This window comes from Podarcis melisellensis, assembly GCF_964234715.1.
Source record: "Podarcis melisellensis genome assembly, chromosome: 16".
Lineage (NCBI taxonomy): Eukaryota > Metazoa > Chordata > Lepidosauria > Squamata > Lacertidae > Podarcis > Podarcis melisellensis.
Genome location: NC_138533.1, coordinates 12,087,641 through 12,114,986, shown reverse-complemented (window position 1 = coordinate 12,114,986; position 27,346 = coordinate 12,087,641). Strand labels below are relative to the sequence as shown.

The window sequence follows — 27,346 nt, the reverse complement described above, 5'->3', positions numbered from 1 at the left end:
AAATTGACAGCTTCACCCATCCCTGTCATGTAACTGCATTTTCTTGCATTCACCTCATGGCCCCTCTAGTGGGTTCTCTCTTCCACTGTGGAATATTTAAACCAGAAGTTCCTTGGGGCAGAGACCTGCTGTCTCTTTTTCCTCTTCTTATTTTTCTCATCGAAGTGTCTCCCACAGGGATGAGGCTACGTCTGAGTGTGTTGTGGCTGGTGACTGGAAGCAGCTGTCTGTGGTGTTCAGAAGTTGGCTACACCCTCTGTCCCAACATTCCTACCCACGGAATACCCCTCCCAAAAAGGTCCATATTCTTTCTTACCAGCACTGACGGTTACGGCGCTAACAAACTGCTCCCTCCAGCTGCTGCTGCCGACGACAAGGGCCAAGTTGGTCTTTTTTATTAATTTGTCCACAGTGCTCTGGAAAAGAGGGGTGTGGGGAGGTGAGAACTTTAAGTGGGCAGAAGGGGCTAGTCCCTATGGAACTTCTCCTGCATGCCCCTTCCCACCACCACCAGTATTGCTATCCTCCTCCTCTTGGCTCTTCAGTGCCCGTGGTCAGGGATGGCGTGGGAAATGTCATTGCATCTTTGGGCACCCTGCCACCCTGCCATCTGCCTAACCAGCCATGATGACAAGGGCACTGGAGCAAAAGGTGGCGTGAGAAACCGGGAGACAGATTCAAAGCAAACAAATCTGTTTTTAATAAAGAACCAGGATGGACGTTTGCCCATCTCAGAAATAAATTTGTTATTATTAACTTATATATTCAAAGAGAGGGAATTCCAAAAGGCAAGTAAAGTGCCACGATACCAAAGGCACAATTCCTACATTGTGTGGAATGGACATCCAGACAAGGTGATATCTGCAGGAAGCCCTCACCTGCAGAGGACAGTGATCCATTGAGTGCGTAAGGATGAGATGATAACTGACACAGGGACACCTCAATAACAGATTGTGAAAAACAAATAAGGCTCGGAGGCTGAACAAGATGCAAGGGCACATTTGGCAGGGTTGGATGTTTTGTGGCGGCCCAAAAGTCCATGGCAGGGGTCAAGCGGGTGAGGAAACAGAAATGTTTAAACTTCAGCTCCTTATTCTGGGGGATTCTCAGCCTCGGTTGATGGGCAAGGAGCTGGTTCCTGATTTGGTTCCTTATTCAAAAGCCCACGGGTTCTTTCAAGACAGCCTTTTTATTAAGCATTCATCCTGGTTTGCTTGCTCAGTGGCCAGACTATGTCCGGTCTTTGCTGAGCATTTGTTCTGATTTGTTAATGGGGTAGTTATACGACAATGGGCATCCACCTTGCTATATTCTGATTTGCTTGCGGAATGTTTAAACATCTTCCTGTTAGTCATTCGTGCATCCCACACTTTTCAGCGCATTTCTCTGTCACTTTCCAAACTGCAAATAGTCTTGTTTGTTTAAAAAAAAAAATCAATGGATGGGGGAAATTGGAGGTTGGCACACTAGGACAAATGGGGCACTGCCCCACCAAGTTCAGTCCACCCACACTTGTCTATCTCTTTACTTACAACCAGTCCAAGGGATGGCATTTGCTGGCAGCTTCCTCCTCCTTAGTCTCAGCGTTTGTAGAACTCAGCAGGGAGGAGGAGGATGGGGGCAAAGCTAGAATTATTTGGTTCTGCCTGTCATTGGCTCTGGTGCCACCTACTGGTGGGCTCCCTGCCTTCCACCCAACCAGTCCCAATGGGCATCAGCCACTGCTGGGAGGGGTGTGTGGATGCCGAGGTGTGAGGAGGGGGATTGTGACTGAAATGTCTTTCATCCTAGGGAGTGCCAGGTGAGAGAGTGTCTTCTTACCTTGAATTCGTAGGATTCCTCAATAACAACTTCAAGTTTGGTGTTCTCTCCAAGGCTAGGACACCCCATCTTGGCAATTGCTTCCTCTTCTCCGTTAGGCAGGCGGTTTTCATTGGAGTCACCTGGGGTGAGATTGGGGAGAAAACGGGCACATAGGGAGAGGCTGGAATCCCAACATCTCCTCTCTGCCAGCCTCCAGAAACCTCTTTCCAACTCTCTAACCTCCTCCGTCACCCACCGTCCTCAGTCCCCTTCCCAGTTGCCTCAATCCATCTCCTTAATGGCCCAAGGTTGCCTGCTTTCCTAACAATTTGGCCCCTCTGCCTTTCAAACAGCAGCCCAGCATGCAGAAAGTGCAGCTTCTATTATCACTTTATCTCCCTTTCATGAAAACCATCACCTGCTAAACTTCTACCTGCTAGCCTACTGTTTAAAAACTGAGGAACAGAGGTAGGAAAAGAACTTGGCCATCTCTCTTTGTGCTCTCCTCCTTTCTTTTTTTAAAAAGCAAAGATCATAGAACCCTGGAGGCAAAGCCTTTTCCCCACCAATTCGGCAAGTCGGTTAAATGTTTCTCTTGGACTTGAAACCACCGAGACAACTCTGAGACATCATCCTGCAATTGTTTGAGCGTCACCCAAAAAGAGGACACAGTTTTGCATTAATTAGGACTGTGTTAATGTCAACTGTGTGCACGCCATACATTGAAAGCTCATGACTTACCGTTAAGAGTCCTGGGAACTGGAGCTTGGTGCTGGGAAATGCAGCTCTGTGGGGGGTAAACTACAGTTCCCAGGATTATTCGGGGGATGATGACAACAGTGTGTTCTAAATCTATGATGTGGACAATGTGAATTTAGAAAGCTTGAATATAATTTGGGGGGGGGGGAATCCAACACTTTTCATTTCTGCAGGGGGTTAGACTGGATGATCTTCAGGGTTCCTTCCAACTCTACGATTCTATGATTCTAGGGAAGAGTGTGAGCTGATGACCTGCGCGCCTGCTTAGTCTGCTGCCTGGCTGCTGCTCACTCCCTGTGGGTGGACAACTTCTCTCTCTACTGAGGGTTCCTTGTCTTTAAACTTACCTTCACAACCCTACAAATAAAGGGCTCCTCTTACGTCTTTCTGCCATAAGCTCAGGGGAAGGGAACCTCCTTCAGCCTGAGGGCCGCATTCCCTTCTAGGCAACTTTCCAGGGGCCACAAGCCAGTGGTGGGTGGGGCCACAGGCAAAAGTGGGCGGAGCAATGAATGTGAACCTGACCTTTGTACAGCAAGCTTACAAGACCTGGAGGACAACAGTTGCGCCCCCCCCAAGTCCGAGGTTCCTCATCCCTGTTGTAGCCCACCCCACATCCCACTCTGCCCCTCAAGTAGCATAGGAAGTCTCTCCTGCAAATCATATTATTATTATTTATTCAATTTCTAGGCCACCCTTCATCCAGGGATCACAGGGCGGTTTACAATATAATAACACAAAAATACATCACATAATACAAACTAAAACAACAATAACAACACACACACCCCCAGGTTTATCCACTTTTTCCTTACCATGCCGTGGACCTGTGTCCAGCAGTTCTGGTGGCCCCAGCTCCAGGTGGAAGTTCTTGTTTTTCTCGTACTCCTCATCGTCAATAATTTTAATTTCGATGTATCTCCTGGGGACGAGGAAGAAAATAATGGGTTCTTTGGAGCAGGCAGACCAATACAGGAAGCCATCTTCCCAAGGTACTGCCCCGCTTTCCCCTCCCCCCCTGTCCTGGGCCTGGCCTTGGCCTTGCTCATAGCCCAGCAAATGGAAATTTAGTAAGCCCATACTTCTTTGGCACGGAAGTGACGCAACAGGGAAAGCACTCCTTGGGTTAATATCGGCATAGCAGGCAGCCATGAAAAGTCACATAGCAGGGGCCGGTGCTTTAGGGCGAATGAGGCATTTCCTCGCCAACCTCAAATTGCTGCCAGCCAGCCAGGCCTGCCCTGCCTGCCTGCCCTCTTCCTTGCACCCAGTCCAGTGATGGCCCTGCCTGGCAGCTTCGTTTTCTGTAGTCTCAGGGTTGCCCCTTGTAGAAATCAGCAGGGAGAAAGAGGAGGATGGGGACAAACTTAGAATTATTTGGCTACTTCTGCCATTGGCTCTGGTGCCACCTACTGGTGGGCTCCCTCACTTCTGCCCTAACAGCCTTAATGGGCCCCAGCAACCACTGGTCAATTATGTTAAGAGAGAGGGAGGAAAGCTTGGACCACCCCCACCCAAATCTTAGCTCCAGATCTGGGTGTGCAGAACTCACACCCAGGCCCTGCCTGTCATCCGTTCGGACCTCCACCTGCCATTGGGGCCCCTGTCTTCTGCCCCAGAACCGGCCCCCTCCGCACAGAGAAGCGGGGCCAGCAGGGAGAAGCCAGCAACCCTCCCCATAGCCACCTCCTGCTCCTTCGAGTTCATCTCTGCTTATGCATGACCCCATGGCTTCGCTCTCGCCAAGCTGTGGCACAACGCACACATATGCACACACTCTGGGTACGCTAAGCCGAGTCTGGCAGCCGGAGCCTCGCTTGATGCCATCTGTTTTTAGTTCCCTAATTACAAACACAAAGAGACGGCTTGGTACTAATGGGATGGGAATATATGTGGGTACGTCAACGCTATAGGGCTGCCAAGGGGGTGGAAGCCAAGCCACCCTTTCGGCTCTTAAGATTCAGGTCTCACTGACATGGAGACATATCCCCAAACTCTGCCGCATTTGCGTCAGAACAACAAATCTGATCAAATGCATGCCACAGCTATATTTTCTAGCGGTACGTAAGTACAGAAGAACGGTTTTGTTTTTTTGCTGGGCTGTCTTAACCTCTTGCCTTCCCAAGATCCTCAGTAACAGATTTGCTGAAGTTCCCTTCAGTGACAGGTGCTGTCGCCCTTGCGATCATGTTGAGCTTGAAACAGCCTCGTGTCTGTTTCTCTACTGTAGATTTTATTAAGGGGATAGAGAACACATAATTTATCCTCTTATGAGCTGGTTTCCTGGCTCGATCCTTAGAGGCGCTTCTGAGTATCTTCCTTCAGGGGGTCTCATAAACCCATCACTTGAACAGGTGGCAATATAGCAAAATGTTGTAATATCCCTGGAACGGCTATGCTTATTAGTTCCACATGTCACCTTTATTCTTCTGAGGCTGTGGCTTTGTATACAGATATAGATACAGATATAGATACAGATGATATAGATAGAGCATTTTCTTTAATGCTCAGTAGACTGATACCTCAAAAACCTGAGGTAAAGTTGCCACTTCCTTTACAGGGATGGCTCCTGCACTTTTTACAGAAGCTGCCTGGCACACGTAAACTAAGCAGGTCTACCAGTAATTCTTACTCTAATGAAACAGGCATGTGGAGAGTCTTGGCGCTCCGAATGTTGCTGAATTACAACTCCTGTCATTGCTGGGGCTGATGGGAGTTGTGGTTCAGTAACACCTGGAGGGCCCAAACTTTATGTGGAATAAAAACTTTGCCTGCTTCCATTTTTGTGAGTGAGGCTGTCATTAAAAGACGGAAAAGCCATACCCTTTAAAACTAATAGGACAAATGGCATGTGCTTTTGAGAAAGAAAGAGAGAGAGGGAGAGGGAGGGAGGGAGAGAGGGAGGGAGAGTGTTTGTAGAGCGGGGTAGCTTTTTCAGCCCAGGGGCCGTATTCCATTCTGGACAACTTTCCAAGGGCCACATGTTAGTGGTGGGTGGAGCCAAGGGCAAAAGTGGGCGGAGCAATGAATGTCAATATTATCTTTTTATAGGAGGCTAGTTTCCACTCTCTATTCTCCATCAAGACAAGTAAGAAACATTATTGCAGAGTTCAAGGACACATCCCAATCAGACAAAAACACTCAAGGGTGTGGGGTGCAAAGGGGTCAGGGAAGGGTGTATTTTAGGGACAGATTCAAGGGCCAGAGAGAGGCCTCAAGGGCTTGTGGTTCCACATCCCCATTTTGAAGAGCAACTGCCGTGAGGTAATTTCTACCCGCTTTCCTCTGGAAGAAAGGTTGTTCTCCGCTAGTTCACATAGGAGCACATAAATGCGCATCCCATAAATTTTCACTCACACTCACTTTTGTCTGCCACCACCCTCCCCTCACACACACAAACTCCTGCATGTTCCTCTCTATTGGCGCACAGCACCCATTTTTATCTGCTCGCACTTGCACCATTTCCGTCGCACGTCGGCTTACGGCCTGCCAGCCGCTCGCCCCCACGCACGGGTGCTTTCACGCTCTCTCCCGCGTGTGCCGTCGGCCAAACGTCCCGCTCCTTCCCCCCGCCACCCCACTTCCCCCTTCTCGTGCAATTAGGTCAGAGCCTGTCAAATTGGGAGCTGGAGGTTGCTGCAGCACAGCTTGACGGGTGAAAGATTAAGATTTCAAGAAATTAATTCCATGTGTCTGACGGAGCCGGAGGGATGCTGGGGGTGAGCAGTGGTGTTGGTTGGAGGCTGGCGACAAAGCAGCCGAGCAGCAATTATGAGGAGATAATTTTCTGAGATGGATGTGTGAGCACAAGATGCTGCCTGCTCCTGAGGGATGGAGCCTGGACCTCCTGCCACTTAAGAAAGAGTCTTCTAATGAGTCGGACCACTGGTTCATCTAGCTCAGAACTGCCTGCACTGACTGGCAGTGGCTCTCCAAGGTTTCACACAGGAAGTGTCTCTCAGGACTAGCTGGAGATGCCAGGGGTTGAACCCTGGGACCTTCTTCTGCATGCAAAGCAGAAGCTCTAGCATCAAACTATGGAGCCCTTCCCCGCCATCCAACTTTTTCTGATGCAAAACCGGGACGTACGCCTTCCAGGAGGTGCACCCAGGAAAGTCACGTGACCCGCACCTTGCTCTTGCTGTGAAAAAAAATGCACTTTTTCGGGGTGAGAGTGCACAAGATCGTGGCACTCAAAATGGCCGCCGAGATCTTGCATGAAAAAAACGGAATGTCCCTTTTACCCCAGGACACTTGGAAGGTGGGTTATCCAGGTTAACAGGCTCAGATTGCAGGTGACGGGAAAAGACTTTTGTCTACTCAAGACCTCGGGGATTGGCTGCCAGTTAAAGCAGGCATCACAGGCAGAGAGAGAGAGAGAGAGAGAGAGAGAGAGAGAGAGAGAGAGAGAGAGAGAGAGAGACTCTAATAAAGGCAGCACTTCATTTTCAAAAGAGCATTTCAGATGCTCTACCACTGACCTATGGCAGTGTGTGCCTTTCTTTCTTGTCTTTCTTTCATGTTGCATCATGAAGGAATGGTGCCACTGAGCATGTACAGAGCACCTTTATCAAGCTTTGCCACTCCTGCCCCAGCATCATGCCTTTTAACATAAACCTGGTATGTGCAATGTTCAACATGCTATTCCCATTTCTTAAATCAGGGTGGGGAATTTGCTGTCCTCCAGGTGTGGTTGGACCAGCCAGCATGCCCAGGCACGGATAATGAGAGTTGTAATCTATCAACAACTGGGGGTCCTCAGGCTCCGCACCCTTTTAAAAAAAAAAATCTGTTTCCCATTTCTTAGCTCTAGCCAAGCAACGCTCCGCAGCTGAATTTCTGCTTGCGTCAAACCACTGTATCTCAGGAGCTAGAGGAGAATGTGTTGGGGGGTTGGGAAGAGGGAAATGAGCTGTGTTGATATTTTCCAGAGGGGAGGTGTGATGGGAGGAACGGGGAAAGCAATCTCTGACTGCCACTTAGCTACTAGGGCTGCCATAGCTCAACAATTTTGTGGTCTTCCTAAAAAAAAAAGCTCAACAACTTTATTTTTGAAATATGGCAACCCTATACTAGACTAGGTTCAAGGTGCTGGTATTGGGCTGCAGAGCCCTAGCTATACATGTTAACAAATCACTAACATTCATTGGACTCCAGTCAAGGCTCAATTTTGCTTGATAACAACCCAGTGGAACAGGAAATAAAACTTACACCATTAAAACAACAGTAACAGCCACAAATTACTGAATGTAGTCTGGGGCCAGGATACCAAAAAGATTGTTTTGCCCAAGGCCAACCCAATATATTTTGCCACCTGAGGCAAACTGCAAAATGGTGCTTCCCGGCTAGGGAAGAAAGGGTGAACGAAGATCCACATCAGGAAAAGGGTGGGGGGGATAAATCTACCTTCCCCCTATGGTTGAAGTGGGAATCAAAGGCTGCTGTAGTTGGGGAGGGGGCTGAATCATGCCGGGTGGGTGCAGAGGGCAGCCCCCACCATTTCTTCCTTAGGGATGGGAGGAAGCCAAGCAGCACCTCCCTTTTGTTGAAAGGCCACTGTAGAGGCGGCATGGCTGCAGAGGAGGAGGCAGATTTGGCCGCCAAGGAGTTTGCCACAGCTGTCACTGCCACTCCTACAGAGGCAATGGGTGATGAATTCCTTGGAGGCCCTCTCTCCTGCCTCTGTGGATCCTGTGGCCTGAGGCGGTCACCTCACCTTGCCTCATGGGTGAACCGGCCCTGGTCTCACACATTATATACCCAATCAGTTACTGTGTCCTACAGATGGCATCCTATCAGGAGGACCATTCCACACAGTGGAATGGGGCTTTTAGTGTGGCGGCACCTACTCACTTGTAATTCCTGGCAGCCTCCCCATAGCCATCATGGTTAACCAGTCACTGGTAGACTCATGCTCTATTATTCCTCCCTCCCACATCCACTTTAAAAGCCATCCAATTTGGTGGCCCTCTTGTGTGGGTCACAGCATTCCTGCTCATGTTTTCAGTACACAGTGCCCACACCAATATTTTCAAAGACAAAACCAAACCACCTTCCCTGGTCTCTTACATGGTCTCATCATTCTGGAACTCCACTTTGCCAGCTACCTCCTCATAGTCCTCTCCGGCCTTAGCGGTCCCCTCAATGGTGCGGAAGGGGATGGCCACTCTCCCGCGTGCCCCCGAGGTCCTCAGCACCTTGATGCGCACAGCCCCCACGCTCTCGCTCACACGCATGGAGGCCCCGTCGAAGGTGAAGATGCCGGCATGGTCGTCGTCGAAGATCGTGACAGTGGCCATCTTAGAAGGCCCAAGACATGCTTTGGGAGGAGGCTCAGGGCCCGGTTCGGCCCAGGCTGCCCGCACGTTACTGAGGTGGACATAGAAATACTCATCTTCCTCGAAAATATCGTCATCAATGATTCCGACCCGCACTTCCTTGTGGGTTTCCCCTGGCTTGAAAAGCAAGGTGCCCTCCGCAAACTCGTAGTCTGAGCCAGCGTTGGCCGTCCCGTCCTCTGTGCGGAAATCCACCCGCAGTGTGACGCAGGCTGGGTCCCCTCCCCGCCGGGCCACAGTCAGCACCACCGAGCCGCAGTTCTCAAAGCACTGGTAGTGTGCTGGCTCAAAGCCAACTTTGGTCACGGACTCATCTTCTTCCGCACGCACCTCCTGCATGCTAATGGCTTTGCGGGCCTGGTCCGCCGCATGTTTCTTGAGGATATTCCCTGCTCCGATCATCATGCGTGTAGCCTGGATGCGGTAGAAAGCCCGGCTCTTCTGCTGTTGGACTAGCACGTGATAGTTGGCCATCTCGATAAGCTGCTCCATGTCCTTTTCTGGATGTTTCTGCTTGAGGTCCCTCAAGGTGCGGGCCATATCCCTGCGAGCTTCATCATCCTGGTCCTTCCCTGCTTCCACAAGACCTTCGGATCCTTCCTTTAGCGAGTTGTCCATCTCCATGTCCAACTTTGGATAGCCAGTATCACCCTCAGTCTCAATGATCAGGCCTCGGGCCTTGTCCGCTCGGTATTTCTTGTGGACGTATTTGTAGAAGAGGAGCCTTCTGTCAGCCACCCAAGCCTGGAGCACACAGAGTGGGAAGAAGAGGAAGGTGAGGAGCCCTTCCCACAATTCCACTATGCCGGGAGAGAACCAGGCCAGGATGAGGTATAGCCAGATATAGGCGAAGATGCTCCAGGCGGCGGTGACAAAGAAGACCCGCAAGTGTTTGATGCGCCGTACCTCGCCCTCAGGGACCACATGGATGCAGACGGCGATAATGACAAACATATTGAAGGCTGCGCTGCCGACAATGGTGCTGGGCCCCATGTCTCCTGCGGTGAAGCCGTGGCCCACAATCTCAATGATGGAGAGCAGGATCTCAGGGGCTGAGGAACCCAATGCCATCAGGGTCAAGTTGGAGACGGTCTCATTCCAGATGCGGATGGTGGTGGTGGTGGTCTCCCCGTTGGGCTTCTTGATGGTGATCTCTTTCTCCTGTGAGGTGATGACTTCTATGGAGGCCATGAAGCGGTCGGCAATGATGGACATGCCCAGGAACATGTAGATCAGAGCCACAAAGTAAACAATGGCCCTTGCTACTTTGTCCCCCACAGAGGGGTTCTGTGGGAACCACACTGGCAAGATCACGCCTTCCTGGCACTCCGTGGCCTCTTGGCACTTGGCGGTGTGGTTGCCGCCGTCCGGGGACGCTGTCTCAACGCCGTGCGTGCCGCCATGGCCACCCACCGTCGCCAGCGGTGAAGGGAGGAACAAGGCCAGCAGCAAGGCTGAAGCCTTCAGTTGAGACAGGAGTGACATGGTGAGGAAGACAATACCTGTAAGGTAGGGCAGAGTGTGTTAGTGAAATAATAATAATAATAATAATAATAATATTCCGTCCATCTGGCTGGGTTGCCTCAGACACTTTGGACAGCTTCCAACACATAGAAAAACATAATAAAACGTCAAATACAGGGCTGCCTTCAAATGTATTCTAAAACTTGTATAGTTGTTTATCTCCTTGACATCTGGTGGGAGGGCGTTCCACAGGGCAGGCACCACTACTGAGAAGGCCCTCTGTCTGGTTCCCTGTAACTTCACTTCTCACAGTGAGGGAACTGCCAGAAGGCCCTCGGACCTGGACCTCAGTGTCCTGGCTTAATGATATGGGATGGAGACACTCGTTCAGGTATTCAGGGCTGACCCAAGGCCGTTTAGGGTTTTAAAGGTCAGCACCAACACTATGACTTGTGCTCAGAGCCAGTGTATTAAAGGCATTGACTAGACAAGATAATGAAGGTTCGGACTTGGTGGCAGAAGCAGAGTGCATGTATCAGAAACTCAAATAATAGATGGAAATAAAAAATTATGTACATAAATTAGATTAACCATGTTTTTATTTTGTCCACAGAGTTTATGGGAATCTGGAGTCCATTGCTGTCAGTCTAAAGGCACAGGGCCCTGTTTTGGTACTAGGATATTCCAGAAACGTTGTCACTTCTTTGTCCCAAGCTTCTCACTTCCAGAATTCTGGGCTAACATGTTTCCAAAAGCAGCTCTCTCTGTCCTCCCCATCACTTCCTTGTTCACTCCTTTTCTGCAAGAGGGGAGACAGCAACATCCCTTTCCCTCCCCCCTTCCCACGTACACCACCGCCTACTGATGCTGAAAAATAGATTCCAGCCCCACCCCAAGAATAGAATTGCGGGAGCTATTATATGCCTTTTCCTCTAGACACCCGTCCGCACTGATGACACAGAGCACAACCACGCCTTTGTTCCCTCATTCATCAATCCAGAATAACTACCAATCCCTGTTGGAATACGTGCAGTCGCTAACACGGATTTAAACCCCATAAACATTTGGTGAAAGGAAGGAGGGAGGGTCTGCCCTACTTCTCATGAGCTTCCGCAATTCCAGTTTTCTGATGTAAGGCATATGGGTGTAAGAAAGAGCTGCCTGCCAAAGGCCCATATCCTCCAGCATCCCATTCTCCCAATTGCCAGCCACATGCCCTCATGGGGTTCCCCAAAGCAGGACTGAGCAGAAGAACACTTTCGCCCCCCCCCCCACTTGTGATTCACAGCTAGCATTTTGCTGCCTGAGGCGAAACAGAAGATGCCACCAGCCCCACTGTTGATGCTGCCCCTCTGCTGAAGCCTCGCTTACCAGGGTTGCATAGCAGCAGCAACAGTTTCTGGCAAGACATTCTGGAACTCTTGTGAGCTCTGTGAAATCTTGTGAGATCTCACTGGAAGCCCTCAGCACTGCTTCCCCTCGCTTGCCTGGTGGTTGGTGAGCAAGACGCCCTTGAGGGCACTGCCCCGTGAGATTTCACCACCTGAGGCAACTGCCTCAAGTCTGCCCCATGGGACAGCCCTGTTCACAACAGCTGGGATCCAGATTCACACTGCCTCAAAAATCGGAGGGAGAACTTAGCCATTGTGGCTAGTAGTCACGAATAGACTTGTCCTCCATGAATTTCTCCCATCCTTTTTCTACAAAGAAAGGTTTAGGATTTTTTAGTTTCAAGGAAAGAGGCACTTAAGAGGTGACACGACAGAGGTTTATAAAATTATGCATTGTGTGGAGAAAGCGGCTAGAAAAGTTGTTCTCCCTCTATTTTGACGCTAAAAATCAGGTACGCTGAATGTGGGAAGAATCAGGACAAAGAAAGTCCTTCTTCAACACAGCACAGAGTTAAATTATGGAACCGTACCCTCCAACATCCCAGTGAGGCAAATCGGGACACAACCTCAATGGGGCCCCCTCTCTCAGCTCTCTCCCTTGGGGTCCATTACTCCCTGGCCTGCACAATCCTGGTGATACAAATCTTTGCCTGCCACTGCCACTGGTCACCCATCTGCCACCACAGTGCTTCTGGAAGTACGGGATCCAAAACAGCACATGCCGGGATGGAATCAGAAGCTGGGGCGGCTTCTGTAATTCCGGCATGTCCCACTTAAAACAGGATAGTTGCACGGCATGTGGAACTCACGCCCACAAGAGGCAGTATTGGCCACCAACATGGATGGCTTGAAAAGAGGGTTGGGCAGCTTTGTGGAGGAAAAAGCTATCTTTCAATGGCCACTAACCTTGATGGTTATGCTCTGCTCAGCTGGAGGCAGTTATGCAGGGGTAGGCAACCTAAGGCCCGGGGGTGCGGCCCAATTGCCTTCTCAATCTGGCCTGCGGATGGTCCGAGAATCAGCGTGTTTTTATATGAGTAGAATGTGTTCTCTTATTTAAAATGCATCTCTGGATTATTTGTGGGGCCTGCCTGGTGTTTTTACATGAGTAGAATGTGTGCTTTTATTTAAAGCGTAGGAATTTGTTCATTTTTTTTTTTCAAAATATAGTCCGGCCCACCACATGGTCTGAGGGACGGTGGACTGGCCCATGGCTGAAAAAGGTTGCTGACCCCTGCAGTAATGCTTCTGAGTACTAATTTCTGGAAGGCACAGGAGGCCAGAGTGCTCTGGTGCTTGGACCCTGCTTGGAGGCTTCCCATCGGCATCTGGTTGGCCACTGTGAGAAAAGGATGATGGACTATGTTATTATGTGGCTCTTGCTACTTCTTGTTGTTTACCTATGAGAGGTTTATAAAATGAAGCTGCTGGGTTTGGAGAGTGGCTAGGGAGTTTTTGTTATTCTTTCAACATACTGGACCAAGCTGGGGCAACAGGGGGCAACATAATCCCAGTGAAATTGATTGATTGGGCAAGAGATTCAGGGCAGACACAAGAAAGCACTTTTTCACACGGTGCGTAATTGACTTACATCACTCACTCTGGCTTAGGAAGCTTTAAAAGCAGATTAGATGGGCCTCCGCCTTGGCCGTTTTAATGTGTTTTTAAACAAACCTTATGGTTTCGCTCTTCCACTGCAGTTTTATGCTGAGCCACAAATTGTTTCAATTCTCTGCTGTTATTTATACTAGTTTTGTTTTAATTATTAGGGTGTTGGCGGTGTTTCTTTAATTATGCTTATTTCACTTCGTGAACAGCCTTAAGGAATCTTCCTGACGGCTGGCTGTAGAAATTTAAGAAAGAATTACTACAACTACTCTTCTGCCTTTGCTAGAAAGCTTTGTGCTGTTAATTCCTCTTGATTTGTGTTGATTTGATTTTTGTGCTTTGCATTTAAAAAGAAAAGTGTTGTGTTTGTTTCCCTTTATAGACAGCTTAGATAATTTCATAAATAGCTGGCCAGATAATTTTTTTAAACCATATTTAGAGCAGACCCATTGAAATGAATAGAACTCATGTAGTCATGTCTATTGTTTTCAATCAGTATGCTCTAAGTAGGACTAATATTTGATATATTCTATTATTATTACTGCTGCTACTATTTCTACATTCAAACCATAGGTTTGTTGATGGCTTCTGCATGGCTGCCTAGAATGGCTGTGTTTGGAGGCTAGATGCCCCAAATTCCAGCCTACGGGAAATAAACAGTACAGTATGGGAATGAGCAGTTGCCTTCTCACCCAGCTTGTGAGCTTTTTTTTTGAAGCTCCCAGCTGGCCCCAGCAGGAAAACAGGCAGAACTTGGGCCTGATCCAGCAGAGCTTCCCTTATTAGCCACGATAGTTAGCAATGGCACCTCCGCGTCCAGAGGCAGTCTACCTCTGAATATCAGTTACTGAGGTAAAAACACGGAGGGGGTTTGCTGTCTTCAGGTCCTGGCTGAGAACTGAGTATTCCGCGGCCACAGAACACTGAATGTCTATTGAGAGGATAAACAGAAAACTGGGTGGGTGTGGGGAGAAGGGGGCGTTGGAATGGAGTATCCAGGAGAGGGCACGGCTGTCTGATTGGAATGGAGTATCCTGGGAGAAGGCACAGCAGGCTGAAACCCTGGGCAGGAGCACTCCGCATTACGTTTTGTTCCGGTTGTGGGTCCTGCTGGGATCTGACTGGCCCCTGAGGGGAATCAAAATGATGGGCTACATGAACTGTTGGTCTGAGCTGTTCTTGCATCCCTAGAAGTCCCTGGCCTGCCTTTCCAGCACCATGTTGGGAACAACATTTGCTTTACGGTTCCCTAAGACTCACAGTCATTTTTACTGCAAGAGGCTAAGGCTGTGTGTGTGCACTCCCATTTGCGACCATTGGCTTCCACCACTGGTTTAGGAAGCGGCGTATACATGACATTACCCAAATTCCATATCCCTCCTGCTGTTGCTTATGAAAGAGTACACTTCGATGTATTCCCCTACCCCAAACCAGCTTCGATCCAAATTGAGAAAAAGAACGAGCTAGCTGCAATTTTTATTTTTATTTTTAGCCAATAATACGTACACAGCCTAACACAGCTACCGTTCTGGAGATTTTTTATATATATATAATGTTGTTTGTGCATCCCCGCAGATGTGATTTTCGGATTTCAGACTCCTTTCCTGAGTCTTGAGAACTTAAGCGGTGGGGGCAGTTTGCCTCTGTTGCACAAGCTCTTAAATGCGTTCACACTGACACAAAATGCCAACACATCTTTCCTTCCCTCCACCTCTCCCCTCCCCATAACAGCAGAGACACGGAATGCATTTCAGCTCCATAATAAGTGTGACCAGAACCAGATTAAGTATTCCATTTAAATTCTTAATGTGTTCCATTCTGTGTACTATGTGTGTGTGTTTTAAAGGAAATTATGATGGGCCCGTTTGCTAATGCATTCCGCTTCAGAAGCCGGCACCAGATAAGAGGCTGTTGCAGTGCCAATAAGCACCTTTTCATTTCGACTTTGCGACTGTTGAACGCTGCTCATTAGGTATGGAAAGTGGAAGAGAGAAATCAAAACCGGCATTGTAAAAATCAAGCGTCGCCGGGTCGTAAGTTTGCAGGCTTGTTCCTTTTTAACTTGATGGCTGTGTGGTGCCAGGTGCCGGGATGCTTTAGGAATGCTAAATATTATTATTATTATTCCGATTAACCAGCCTTTGGGCTGATTATATTTGATTTCTAGTTGTGGGAAATGGACTCTTGGGAGATCAACCAGTTTCTGGACCCATTCCCAGCTAAGGAAGAGGAGAGAGATCTGAGCAATGCTTCCCCAAAGCTATGGAAGATGGGGGTAGAGGAAGGAAATACCTGACAGGAATTCAGTGGGGGGCTGACCCATTGAGGCAAATGGAGCACTGCCCCATCAAACGGAGAGCCAGTGTGGTGTGGTGTGGCAAGAGTGTGGGACTAAGACTTCGGAGACCAGGGTTCAAATCCCGACTTGGCCATGAAGCTCGCTCGGTGACTTTGGGATATTCACTGTCTCTCAGCCTAACCTACCTCACAGGGTTGTTGTGAGAATAAAATGTGAAGTGAGAGAACCATGTATGAGCTCCTTGTAGGGAAGGTAGGATACAAATTTATTAAACAAACAAACTTCTCAGTCTGAGCTCAGCCAGCCCCTCACCTGCCTGCATTCTTACTTACATCTAATTGTTCTCATCTGACAAATGAGAAATTGAGAGAACTGAAATCGACAGAGCCTTCCATCCTGAGTTACAATAACCCTGAAAAGAGGTAGGCAGTATAGTGGTACCTCGGTTTACGAACTTAATCCATTCTGGAAGTCCATTCTTAAACCAAAACTGTTCTTAAACCGAGGCATGCTTTCCCTAATGAGGCCTCCCACCACCGGTGCCCTTCCACCGTTTGGCTTCCATTTGTAGACTGAGGTAAAGTTCACAAACCAGGACCCTACTTCCGGTTTTGTGGAGTTCGTAAACCGAATCGTTCATAAACAGGGCTGTTCTTAAACCGAGGTACCACTGTACTATTGTTTTTCCCCTGCTTCCTGACACACTGCAGGTGTTGGAAGTTGAGAGAATAAGGTCACCTAGTGAATTTGTGGCGAGATTCAAACCAGGTGTTTTCTTTCATCACTTGCCCTCCAAGCCACTTGCTCTCCCACTGATGAAGACTGCAGAGGGGGATTGTTGAATCCAAGGGCGGAGGGGCATCTTTGATTAGGGAAGGGCTGTAGCTCAGTGGTAAAGCATTCACTTTGCATGCAGAAGGTTCAGTCCCTGGTATCTCCAGGAAAGGTGGTAAAGGCTCCCAGTCTGAAACCATGGAGAGCCACTGCCAGTCAGAGTAGACAACACTGAGCTAGATGGACCAATGTTCTGATTCAGTATAAAACGACTTTGCGTGTTCCTATGATTAGGAGAAGAGGAAAGGCAGGGAATTTCCTTCTGCAGATGTAACTCACCTCCCCCCCCCCCAGCTCAGGAAGGCCTCTGCACAGCTCCTGTGCAAGTCAAAGGAGCTGTGTGGGACCTTAAAGCAGGAGGCAGCAGGGGAGCTTGCACCCCCTGCCATGGGATCCTTCCTTCTTTCCCATTGTCTCAGTGTCTCATCCCTCCTCCCTCCCATACGTCTCTGTCCTAAATCGGTCCCTGTGCCCATTTGGCTGGGCAATCTGGCATTGTAATCCCTGCCATTAATCCACCGCTGCTTTCTGTGCTGGGTTGTGCATGGGGGGGGGGACCGAGGACGGGTGATCCCCCATTATTCCCCTTCTGCTTGCCCTCTCCCTGGAGGGGTCGGCCAGGGCCAGCCTGTCCTCCTCTCTTTCTCCCAGCAGAGGTTACGGCTCTGTAGAAAATACTATACGTGATGCAAACACAGTGTGCTTTCCCCACACCGACCTTCTGGTTTTAAGGTGGTAAAGCACTGAGGAGGGTGCCTTGCTTGTTCCTCTAGCCTCTGATTCTCCAAACACATACCCGTTTGGGGAAAATGCATCCGATAGCTGCTTGCCAGGGCTTCCCATGGCATTGTATGCGCAGCAAAACGCACATGTGGTCTCTTTATCAGTGGTGCAGTGAGCATTTAGTTTCCTGCACAGCTCATAGTAGGGAAGTAGCCAAGTGTGAACTGGTCAGATCAGGAGAGGAAAGTGGTAGCTAGGGCTCTGTCATGCGAGGCAAAAGATAGTGGCATTAATTGCACATGCATTTGTGCGGAGGGAGGAGTGCATGATCCCAGGCAATGTCCCGAAGCAAAAAAAGAGCAGACGGGCAGGGAAAAGGCTACTGAAAACGGGCAGCCCACAGCCTGCGAAAAATCTCCATTGTGGTTGAGAATATATTCAATAGACGGCGAACCAGGAGCACATGGAAGGGCACATTTGCCAGGCAAAGGCAAGCAAGCGGGCAAGATGACACACAGATTATGTGAAGGAGCTCGACATGCGCCTCTGTGCGCGGTTGACGCATGGGCGCAAAGGGCAGTATTTCTACAAATCAGGAAAAACCAAACTGATGGATATGTCAGCCTGGAAATTGCACCCCGGGCTTCAGAAGCCCACTGCCCTCACTGTAGGAACTGGTAATGTTTCTGAATGGCAGCAGGGGAGTTTCCCATTAGGGCTTCCAGTTTGCCACTATGAGAACAGGATGCTGGACTGAATGGGCCCCTACGTACATCCTTCATCTTACAAGGGTCAGGCCTTGCGGGGCAAAGATGAGCAGGTACTTTACACATGCTCAGATACGGTCTCCTTTTATAGTTCCAGCATTGGAATCGGGCCCAGAGGCCAAGCTGTGGAGTAGCTGCCTTATCCCAAGTCAAGCCATTGGTCCACCTCGCTCAGTCTTGCTGCTCTCCAGGGTTTCAGGTAAGGGACATTCCTCGCCCCACCTGGAGATGCCAGAGATTGCACCTGCCACCTTCTGTATGCAGAGCAGATGTTCTGCCACTGAGCTCTGCCCCTTCCCTAAGGGCTGAACCACACTTTATCTATGCCTGTATACAGAGCTGTTTTTCTAGGGAAAGGGTTTCCGAATCTCGCCATGAGCACCTCCCTCGTTTTCTTAGAATGACAATGGTGCCCACCTGAGAGGTGCAGGAACTGAGTTCTGGCTGGAAAAAAGCCCTGCCCGTATAGAAAGTTGCAGCCTGGGCGGGATGTGCCAGAGGCGTTTGCTCTGGGTTTGAGGTTACACGTATCCAAGTAGGCTTTTCCATTTCCTTCCGCTAATAATGTCCTCTCTGTGTGTGTATGTGTGTAGTAATGTGTTTGCCATCACCTCCTCCGCAGCGTTAAGGGGCCTAAGCAGGTGCCAGCTCCCATCCGAGTTCACTGGCAGCAGCAACTGGCACTGCCAAGGGGGCATGAGCAGGCGATGCTGTGCCAGGCCTTGGCTCTAGGAGGACATCCCAAGAATCCCCTGGGGGAGGCGGGGAAAGCGACATATGCCCAGGGCTCCTTGGCAGAACAGGGGCACCCTGGCAGGAGGAGCTACCCGCTGGGATGCAGCCAGTCGTGTCCGTCCAGCACCAGGCTGTGTGGGGCCTGCCCCCAAGACACCTGTGGCAACCAGAGTAACCAGCGGTGTCCTCTGTTTGCAAGCCCTTTTGACCTCTTGCCATTTCATGTGCCTTTTTCTGCTTGCAATTATTTCTGCCTTGAACAATTCAGCCTCTGCCAGGTCCTCTCTTATATGCGTGGCCCTCCGAAACCTCCTCGGCACGTTTGCACACTCAGTGGCGTAGCGTGGGTTGTCAGCACCCGGGGCAAGGCAAGTAATTTGCGCCCCCTAACCCGTGGATTTGCACCCCTTAACCTTAACCCCCAGATGTTGTGCCCGGTGCGGCCAGCCCCCCCCTGCATCCCCCACGCTACGCCACTGTGCACACTCACACCCAGCCGAATCTCCTTTCTGCACAGGTTCGTGCCTGTCCCTAGAAAACTGCAATACTCCAAGCCAGACCGTTGGTCCATCTAGGCCAGTACTGTCCACACTGACTGGCAGCATCTTTCCAGGATTTCAGGCAAGGGTCCCTCCTGGGGGATTGAACATGGAACCTGGGAACTGGGGATTGAACATGGAACCTTCTTCTGTGTGCGAAGCAGATGCTGGCATGCTGTACCATGGAGACTTTCCCCAGAATTGTGCCACATTTAAGATGCAAGTAAAAACTTCAGAGTTCCATGAGCACCAGACCCTGTTGTGATTGCTCTGCAAGGCGCTTCCCAGCAAAAAAATTAAAGCGTTTTTAAAAGTCTTTGCACAGCCTGACCTCATGCATGTTGGGGGGGGGGTGAGAGACCCCTCGAGTGTGCATGCTGCTGCCACTCAGCACAAGACTCAGCGGATGCCCTCGTGCAAGGCAGTGCAAATGTGCCCAGGCTGGTGCCAGGCTAGGCACCCACGTGCTTCCCTCCTCACCCCCCCCCCCCAATTTCTGCCTTGGTGCAGTTCCTGTTGCTGGTTCCCCATTGATTTGAAGGCAGGAGCCACCCTCCTCCCCCTGCAACCTCTTTTCACACCACACGGAGTGGATGGGGAGGAGGAAAAGGAAGTGTGTGGAGGCGGGCGGGGGGGGGGAGGGAATCCCCCTGGTTAAATCCTTGGCACTGGCAGTCCCAGCCAGGAGCCAAGATTCAGCCGGGGCTCTCTGTTTCTTGTTGTGTTTGTGTTAAAAGTGATTCCTGGACAGCGGTGGGTGGTGGGGAAAAGAGGTATGGGAGAGAATCAGCAATGAGATGAGCCGAGAAATCTGCACTCTGTCTGTGTTTGGGAAAAAGTGGAGGGGGGATTTGACTGGGATCACTGAACCTTAAAACTTCTCTGCATATGTATGTGTGTGTTACAGTTAAAATCTATGGGGTGTATTCTTCCCAAGTCTGGGGAGGTACTGAGCTGGAAAATAGTGAGAGAGACCTCTTGGTCCTTGAGCCGAAAATCTCCTCCCTCCTTTTAACCACCCCGTATTTCTATTATTATTATTATTATTATTATTATTATTATTATTATTATTATTATTATTATTATTATTATTATTATTATTATGTCCTCCCCCAGTTTTCTCTGATCCCATCCCCACTTCCCCAAACGACCAGCCACCCATTCCCTTCCCAGACACTATAATACTCACAAGCAAATGGACACCACTAACTTAGGTCCATGGGTTCCGCTGGGTCTACTCTAAGTAGAGCTCAATTGGCTACAATCTCCCTGCCTTGTTCTCTGCCTCCCTCCCCAGCACACTGTGTCTGAACCCCATCCTTCTCAGAGCAAACATCTTAGGAATGCATGTTTGCCCCACAAAGCCCACCTCTACCCAGGGGGGGCACACAACATGACATATTTTGGGGGCACATATAGACAGATTTTTTAAAAAATACCCCCCCCCGCAAAAAACAAACATACCCATTCTATTGCCACATTTAACTTTTTTATATATAAAGATGGGACTGGGCAAGAAGACCTCTGCAGAATTCGTTGCAGAAAATAATCACAATTCCTTACTTCCTGAATTGCATCCACCTCGCAAGAGGACCCCCTCCCTCCCGCTCTAATACCCCAGCCCAGGTATTTTCTCCCCCACTCCCCCCCCCCAACACAGCTCCTCACCTAGTTGTCCGAAGGTCTTTACAGCCAAAGGCAGAAGTCAATCGGATGGGAGGGGGCGACTCCTTGCCCCCTCCTCTCTTCAGATCCGTGCAGATCCACCAGCCGGGCGCGGGGGGGGGGGCAGGTGTCTATGTTGGGGGAGAGGCTGGGACGGAGAGCTGACTTGTCGCCTTCAATCACTTGTCCATGTTGCAAGCGAGCGGGTGTCTCCCGCTCCCCTCGCCTCCTCTGTGCCCCCCCCAGCCTGCTCTGCCCCTTTTGCTTACAAAGCAAGAGCGGATCTATTAGACCAGGCTGGGGGGGGGGCGCCGCCAATGTGAGGCTTTGGGGTGCCAGCAAAACAGCTCTCTCTTCGCCCCCCTTCTTCCCCAGCAGATTCCCCCGGTCCCTGGCACGGAGAAGATGCTCAGCTTATGCGACCAGCATCCTCCTCCTCCTCTCCTCTTTGCTCCACCCTGGAGAGAGTCTTGGTGGGGCGGGCGGAGTGGTGGGGTGGGGGGAGCGGAGAGGACCGCGCGCAGCTTCTGCAATGGAGCAGTGGGGGGGAGAGATGTCGCTGCTCCAAAAAAAACCCCTGCTGTCTTTTTCTTCTTCCCCGGATCATCTTCTTCCCCTTCCTCCTCCTCCTGCTTCCCACCACGGATCCCACCAGGGTACCACATCCTCTCCATCAAACCCACAGACACCAGAAGGGACCATATTGGCAGCATCCATCAGCCAGCCCGATCGATTTTGTCCTGGGAGGGTCGGTTGTTTGGGGATGCAGATCACAGCCAGGCGGGGGGGGGGGGAGAGAGAGAGATAAGCAAGGGAAATCTGGCTGGTGTGGGTGCGAGGAGGCTAGAATGGGCTTCCTAAGGGGAGTGAAGGATGTCCCAGGGTTTTCCTGCTAGGCGCTGGAGAGGGACCCAAATCCCACCCTAATGAAAAGATCCCATTTCTACTCCATCACTCTTTGCCTCCCCTTTGGGGCAGAGTTGTAACTCCATGCTGGAGCATCTGCTCGGCGTGCAGAAGGCTCTCAGGTTCGGTTCCCCCGGCACCTGCAGGTAGGGATGGGCATGTCTGCCGTCTGAAATCCTGGAGAGGGCCGTAGCTCAGCGGTGGAGCATCTGCTCTGCATGCAGAAAGGTCCCTGGTTCGATTCCCCGGCATCTGCAGGTAGGAAACGCAGGGGAGCCGCTGCCAGCCAGTGTTGACAACACTGAGCTACATGCGTCGGGATCAGGCAGCTTCCTGTGTTCCGAGGTGGTTTCTATGTTCCCATCGCTTACCAACAGGACCCTACCTGCTCCCCCACAGGGACCAACTGTGAGATCCTGCGTGGGGTGGGGAAGTAACTCACCCCCTCATATTGAAGCCCAGTCACCCGAGGTAGTGGGGAAGGCCCTAATCCCCTCCCCAAAAACCTAATCCCTCCCAGTTATCCAGGAACGAGAAACCTAATTCTCCCCACACAGCCCCAAATCTGATGCCAGTGTTCAATAAGAAAGCCAGTGTACCACCCTCACCGCCAGTGACCAAGAGAGAACTGTAATCCACCATCCAAGAATGACCCAGTCATCTATAAAAAATGCTCTAAATCCCCTCCCCTGGCTAAAAAGGAGGACTTTAGTTCCCCAGGGGACTCCCAGGAAAATCCTAATTCCTCCCCAGTTGCCGTTCTTCTTTCCAGATTTTGCTGGACTCCAGCTCCCATCACGGCCAAAATCTGGGAGACCACAGGTTCCCGATTTCTGACACACAGGAAAACCCAATTTCTTACACCCCCGCCCCAGATATACACTCTCCTCGCTCCCTACCATCACGCAGTCCCTTTCTCCTCCCATCCCACCCCCCACCCCGCGCCCGGCCCCAAGATTGCACAGCAATGTATAAAAGCTGGAGGAAGGCTGGCCTGGTCGAGATTCACCACCCCAAAGATAAGGGATTTCACCACAAAGCAGAAAACCCCAGCAACTGAGTGGTGGTCGTAAAAGCAGATGCGCCGGCGGAACGCCCTGCCACTGCCAATCCTCTCCGCTTCCAGCAGGAGGCGCTGCAGGGCGAGAGCGTCTTTTTTTGAAGCACGGAAATGTGGGGTGCTTTTTTCCTCCCGCTTTTGGGAAGAAGGGCAGGGCTGTGGGGTCGCAGAGCAGAGAGGAAGGGGTACTCAATAAACACCCAGCCCAATAAGCAGAGCAGTTCCAGCGTCTGCCGCCAGGAGGCGCTACGCAGGACAGGTCCTCCCATCTCTCTCTCTCTCTCTGCCTCCGCCCGTTCGGCTGCCTGGCTGGCTCTGTATTCTGGGCACGCGGTGTTATTCCTCTGGCTGCGGTCCCTTACTTTCTGCTGGCTCCCTCGGCCAAGATGTGGGGGCTGGAAGGAAGAAAGGGAAAGGGTGGCGCTGGTGTCAGCTGCGTCCTGAACTGCTCCCTGTCCCTTCGCCTACAGGAGCTTTCCTTCGTCTCCTAACCCCTGCCCAGTTTGCAGAGCCGCAAACGTCTCCGCTCCTCCAGTAGATATCTTTATTCAAAAACCTGCAGTTTATTACAGAGCACAAAAGTGTGTGTGTGTGTTTTGCTGGAACAACTTGAGTGGGAAGCAGGAATTCCCCTGCTGAAAGCAGCAGGGACTGCCACTTATCTGTCTGATCTGGGGGAGGAAGAGGAGGAGGGGAGGCGGGTTTCCCCAGGATCCCCCACTTCAGCAGTCAGGTAGAGAAAGGGAAATAGCTGTCAGCTGGTAAATTTGGGGAAGGGCTGTATCACCTGCTTTTCATGCACAGGGTCCTGTGTTCAATTCCTGGCATCTCCAGTTAGGGGCTGGGAGACACCCCTGCCTGAAACCCTGAACAGCTGCTGCCAGTCAGTGTGGACAATACCAAGCCAGCTGGACCAATGGTCTGACTCAGTACCAGCAGCTATGTTTCTGTTTGAAGCAGCTCTGCATCCTGAATCATGAGGACTAGAACCTTTCTTCTTAGCAGGAAGGTTGTTGGTAGCTCAGTGGCAGAGCAGCTGCCTGGTATGCAGAATTAAGTCCCGGGTTCAATCCCTGGCATTTCTGGGTTGAGATGGGAGAGGACCCTGCCTGAAACCCTGGAGAGCTGCTGCCAGTCAGTGTAGACAATACTGATCTAGCCAGGAGCCTGAGTCAGTATCAGGCAATTTCTGGCATTCCTATAGTAAAGGTAAAGGTAAAGGGACTGTTAGGTCCAGTTGTGGCCGATTCTGTGGTTGCGGTGCTCATCTCGCTTTACTGGCTGAGGGAGCCGGCGTACAGCTTCTGGGTCATGTGGCCAGCATGACTAAGCTGCTTCTGGCGAACCAGAGCAGCACACGGAAACGCCGTTTACCTTCCCGCTGGAGGTAAGTAGACCTATTTATCTACTTGCACTTTGATGTGCTTTCGAACTGCTAGGTTGGCAGGAGCAGGGACCGAGCAACGGGAGCTCACCCCATTGCGGGGATTCGAACCACCAACCTTCTGATCGGCAAGTCCTAGGCTCTGTGGTTTAACCCACAGCACCACCCATTACCCCAATTTGCAGCCTGTTGAGAAGGTTGTGGGGGGGGGATCTGGAGGGATATTTAAGGTGCTGGGGTGTGGCTTGAGTCAGGCAAGCCGAAAAACCCCACAGCAAGAGGTGAATCTGGATGTTTCAGGTGTTGGATCTAGAGAGGAGATGTTGCATCTCTTTAAAAAAGGACTCTGGGATGCTATTTCCTTATGTTATCCCCAAAAGGAAAGGTGTGCTGTATGATATTTCTCTCTCTCTCTCTCTCTCTCTCTCTCTCTCTCTCTCTCTCTCTCTCTCCACCCTAAAAGTACCATGTGGTGTGTGGTGCTCTCTGCTGGCTATTTACTGCTACTGCCACTAACTCTCCAATTTTTGTGTTGCACACACCCCCCGCCCCACTTTTTTGGCAGGGGGGAAATATAATTGAAGTTTTGCCAAAAGTATTAAATTTACACAACATCTCCCAGTATCCGTCAAATTTGCGTCCAATGATATTTTATTGGAAGGACAACTTTGGTGAACATTGCCAAGGCCTTCTGGCAGAGCTAGAAGTCAGTTTTTTGAAAAAAATGTATGAATTATATTAGGCTGTACAAAGGAAATAACAGGTTAGGCACTATCAACGAACCCCCTTGTGATATTGTTGGGGGTAGTTCAATAAAGTTGTCAACAGAATCTTACAGCACTTGTACGGAATCGATCTTGGCTGCTTCAGTCTGCAGAAGTAGCACAGCTACGGGTGCCACAAAATACTTGTTCTGCAGTTGTAAGAAATGGAACTTTTAGTGTGGCGGCACCTACGCGTTGGAACTCCCTGCCCATTGACATCAGAAAGGTGCCTGCAGTGTACTCTTTTCAGACCTGCTTAAAACATTTTTGTTAAGGCAAGCCTGTCCAAGCATGAAGAATGCTAACATTCGTTTTAATCTTTTTTGCTTACTGTTGATTTCAATTACCTTATGAAGAAGAACCATTTAAGAACTGGTGGCTGTGTTTTATTTTTCCATCTTCCCTCCCATTCCATGTCCCCTTGCGTGTCTGAGGCCGTCTGTTCCACTGTCAAACAGCTCTTACCCTCAGAGAGCTCTTTGTACTGCTTCGTTGAAATCCTCTTTACAAAATCAGAGCAAATGTCAATAGTGGAAAACCCTACTGTTTGCTTCAATTCAGCAGCGAAGAGCAGGTTGTCCCCGGGGGAAAGGGGCAGGACAAGGCAGCGAGGTGAGAAGCCCTCAGTCTTTTCCTCTCCGGGCTAAACAAACCCAACTCCCTCAACCATTCCTAGACTTCGTTTCCAGGCTGGCCTTCGTTTTGGGGCTCATCCTCTTGCCCATTGCTTTCCCTGGGGAAAACCATTCTTTAACGCTCAATCAGAGCAAATGGCAATTCGGGGTTTCTCCAGATTGACGTTTGTTCTGATTTGGCACTAAAGAGCAGGTTTTCCCTGTGGAAGGGGGGAGGCAAGGGGAAAACTGCTTCGGCCTGCGCAGGGGACAAGCAGAAGTGTGGATAAGCCCTTGGTCTACTTCCTCTGCACGCATTCTAGCTTCTTAAACTCTGGTGCCCATAAACAAATTCCTACGTGCATGCCCACAATGGACTTGTTTTCTGGAACTTAGGGAGGACACCCAATGCCCAGATAAGAAGGCTGCTCCATTTTTGGTTATGTGGGCAGAGAATGATGGGAAATAATTGTGGAAGGCATTCCTCGTGACACATAGCAATGTATACAGTTCTGGAGGAAGCTTGTCTTAAGTTTCTTAATGAGTTACAAGAGGGGTGATGGTATTGGTTGGATGTACAAAAAATCAATTCTGTGCTGGCTAACTCCCAGAGGATCATCACTAGATTAGTAGCTGGCTTTACGTTGACACTCATGGAATTGGTTTTAGATTGAAGCTGTGCACTGACTGGAAAATGGTGGTGAATGTTTTTGTGGATATTAGGCAACCTGTGGCCTTCCAAATGTTGCTGGACTACAACTCTCATCATCCCTGACCACTGGCCATGGTTGGCTGGGGCTTATGGGATTCGGAGTCCAGCAACATAGGGAAGTCCACAATTTTCCTCCAGCTTATTTATTTATAACTCCTGGACTTCTTGCATAATTACACAGATTTTTTTTTGTGTTACGGCCTATTGCCAATAGAGAATAAATTGTTCCTGCAACATTAAGCTGAGAGATGGGGATTGGCCAGAGGCCAGCAAGTTATTTTGGCTCAGCAGAGATTTGAACCTAGCCTTTGAACGATCGAGCCAGGGAGTTGAACTGGGGCTTGGCCCAGGGATTCCACCCAGCCACCCAACGCACCAACATTTGGTAACTTAAGAATATAAGGAGCTCCTGGGTGGATCAGACCAACGGCCCATCTAGTCCAGAATCCTGTTCTCACAGTGGCCAACCAGATGCCTGAGTATGTGAAAGGATAATAACAGTAATAGTAACAGTAATAGTAATAATGATGATGATGATGATGTATGCCTTCCGGCAACTCCTGCAGCCAAGCTGGAGCCAAATGTATTGCTCTGCTTTCCATTGCACCTTCTCAGTGAGATACAATAATAATGTGTGTGCCCCTGTAATTAGAATGGCACAGGTAAATGGTGTGTGGGGGGGGGAATTAAAAAGAAGCACAAATATAAGGCGGCGTAAGTAGGTCTCCCCAGGAGGAACCTAGGAAGTTGTCCTAAAGCAAATCAGACCATTGGTCCATCTAGCTCAGAATAGTCTGCCGACTTTCTCAACCTTAGATGCTCAGACATTATTTGACTGCAACTCCCATCATTCCCAGCCAGTGTGGCTAGTGGTCAGGGATGATGGGAGTTGTAGTTCAAGAACATCTGGGCATCCAAGATGGAGAAAGGCTGGTCTACACTGAGTGGCAGTGCCCCACCCTCTGCCCTCCCTGGGTTTCA

At 50.1% G+C, this 27,346-nt stretch overlaps 1 protein-coding gene across 4 annotated transcripts in view; it reads right to left on the bottom strand.

The window, feature by feature from the left end:
* The window catches only part of LOC309358392 (sodium/calcium exchanger 1-like), a 28,641-nt gene extending 6,938 nt beyond the window's left edge, over positions 1-21,703 (bottom strand). The window contains exons 1-5 of one of the 4 annotated variants that reach the window (XM_081891389.1): positions 20,929-21,703; positions 8,632-10,402; positions 3,378-3,484; positions 1,822-1,943; positions 317-416 (exon numbers count right to left, since the gene is read on the bottom strand). In XM_081891389.1, the coding sequence (XP_081747515.1) occupies positions 317-416; positions 1,822-1,943; positions 3,378-3,484; positions 8,632-10,385 (2,083 nt within the window). In that variant the 5' untranslated portion in view covers positions 10,386-10,402; positions 20,929-21,703. Of the gene's footprint in view, positions 1-316; positions 417-1,821; positions 1,944-3,377; positions 3,485-5,925; positions 6,412-8,631; positions 10,403-10,955; positions 11,725-20,928 lie in introns of those variants that run through there. The other 3 variants (XM_081891390.1, XM_081891388.1, XM_081891391.1) reach the window with 3 other exon arrangements.
* Positions 21,704-27,346: the final 5,643 nt, after the last annotated feature.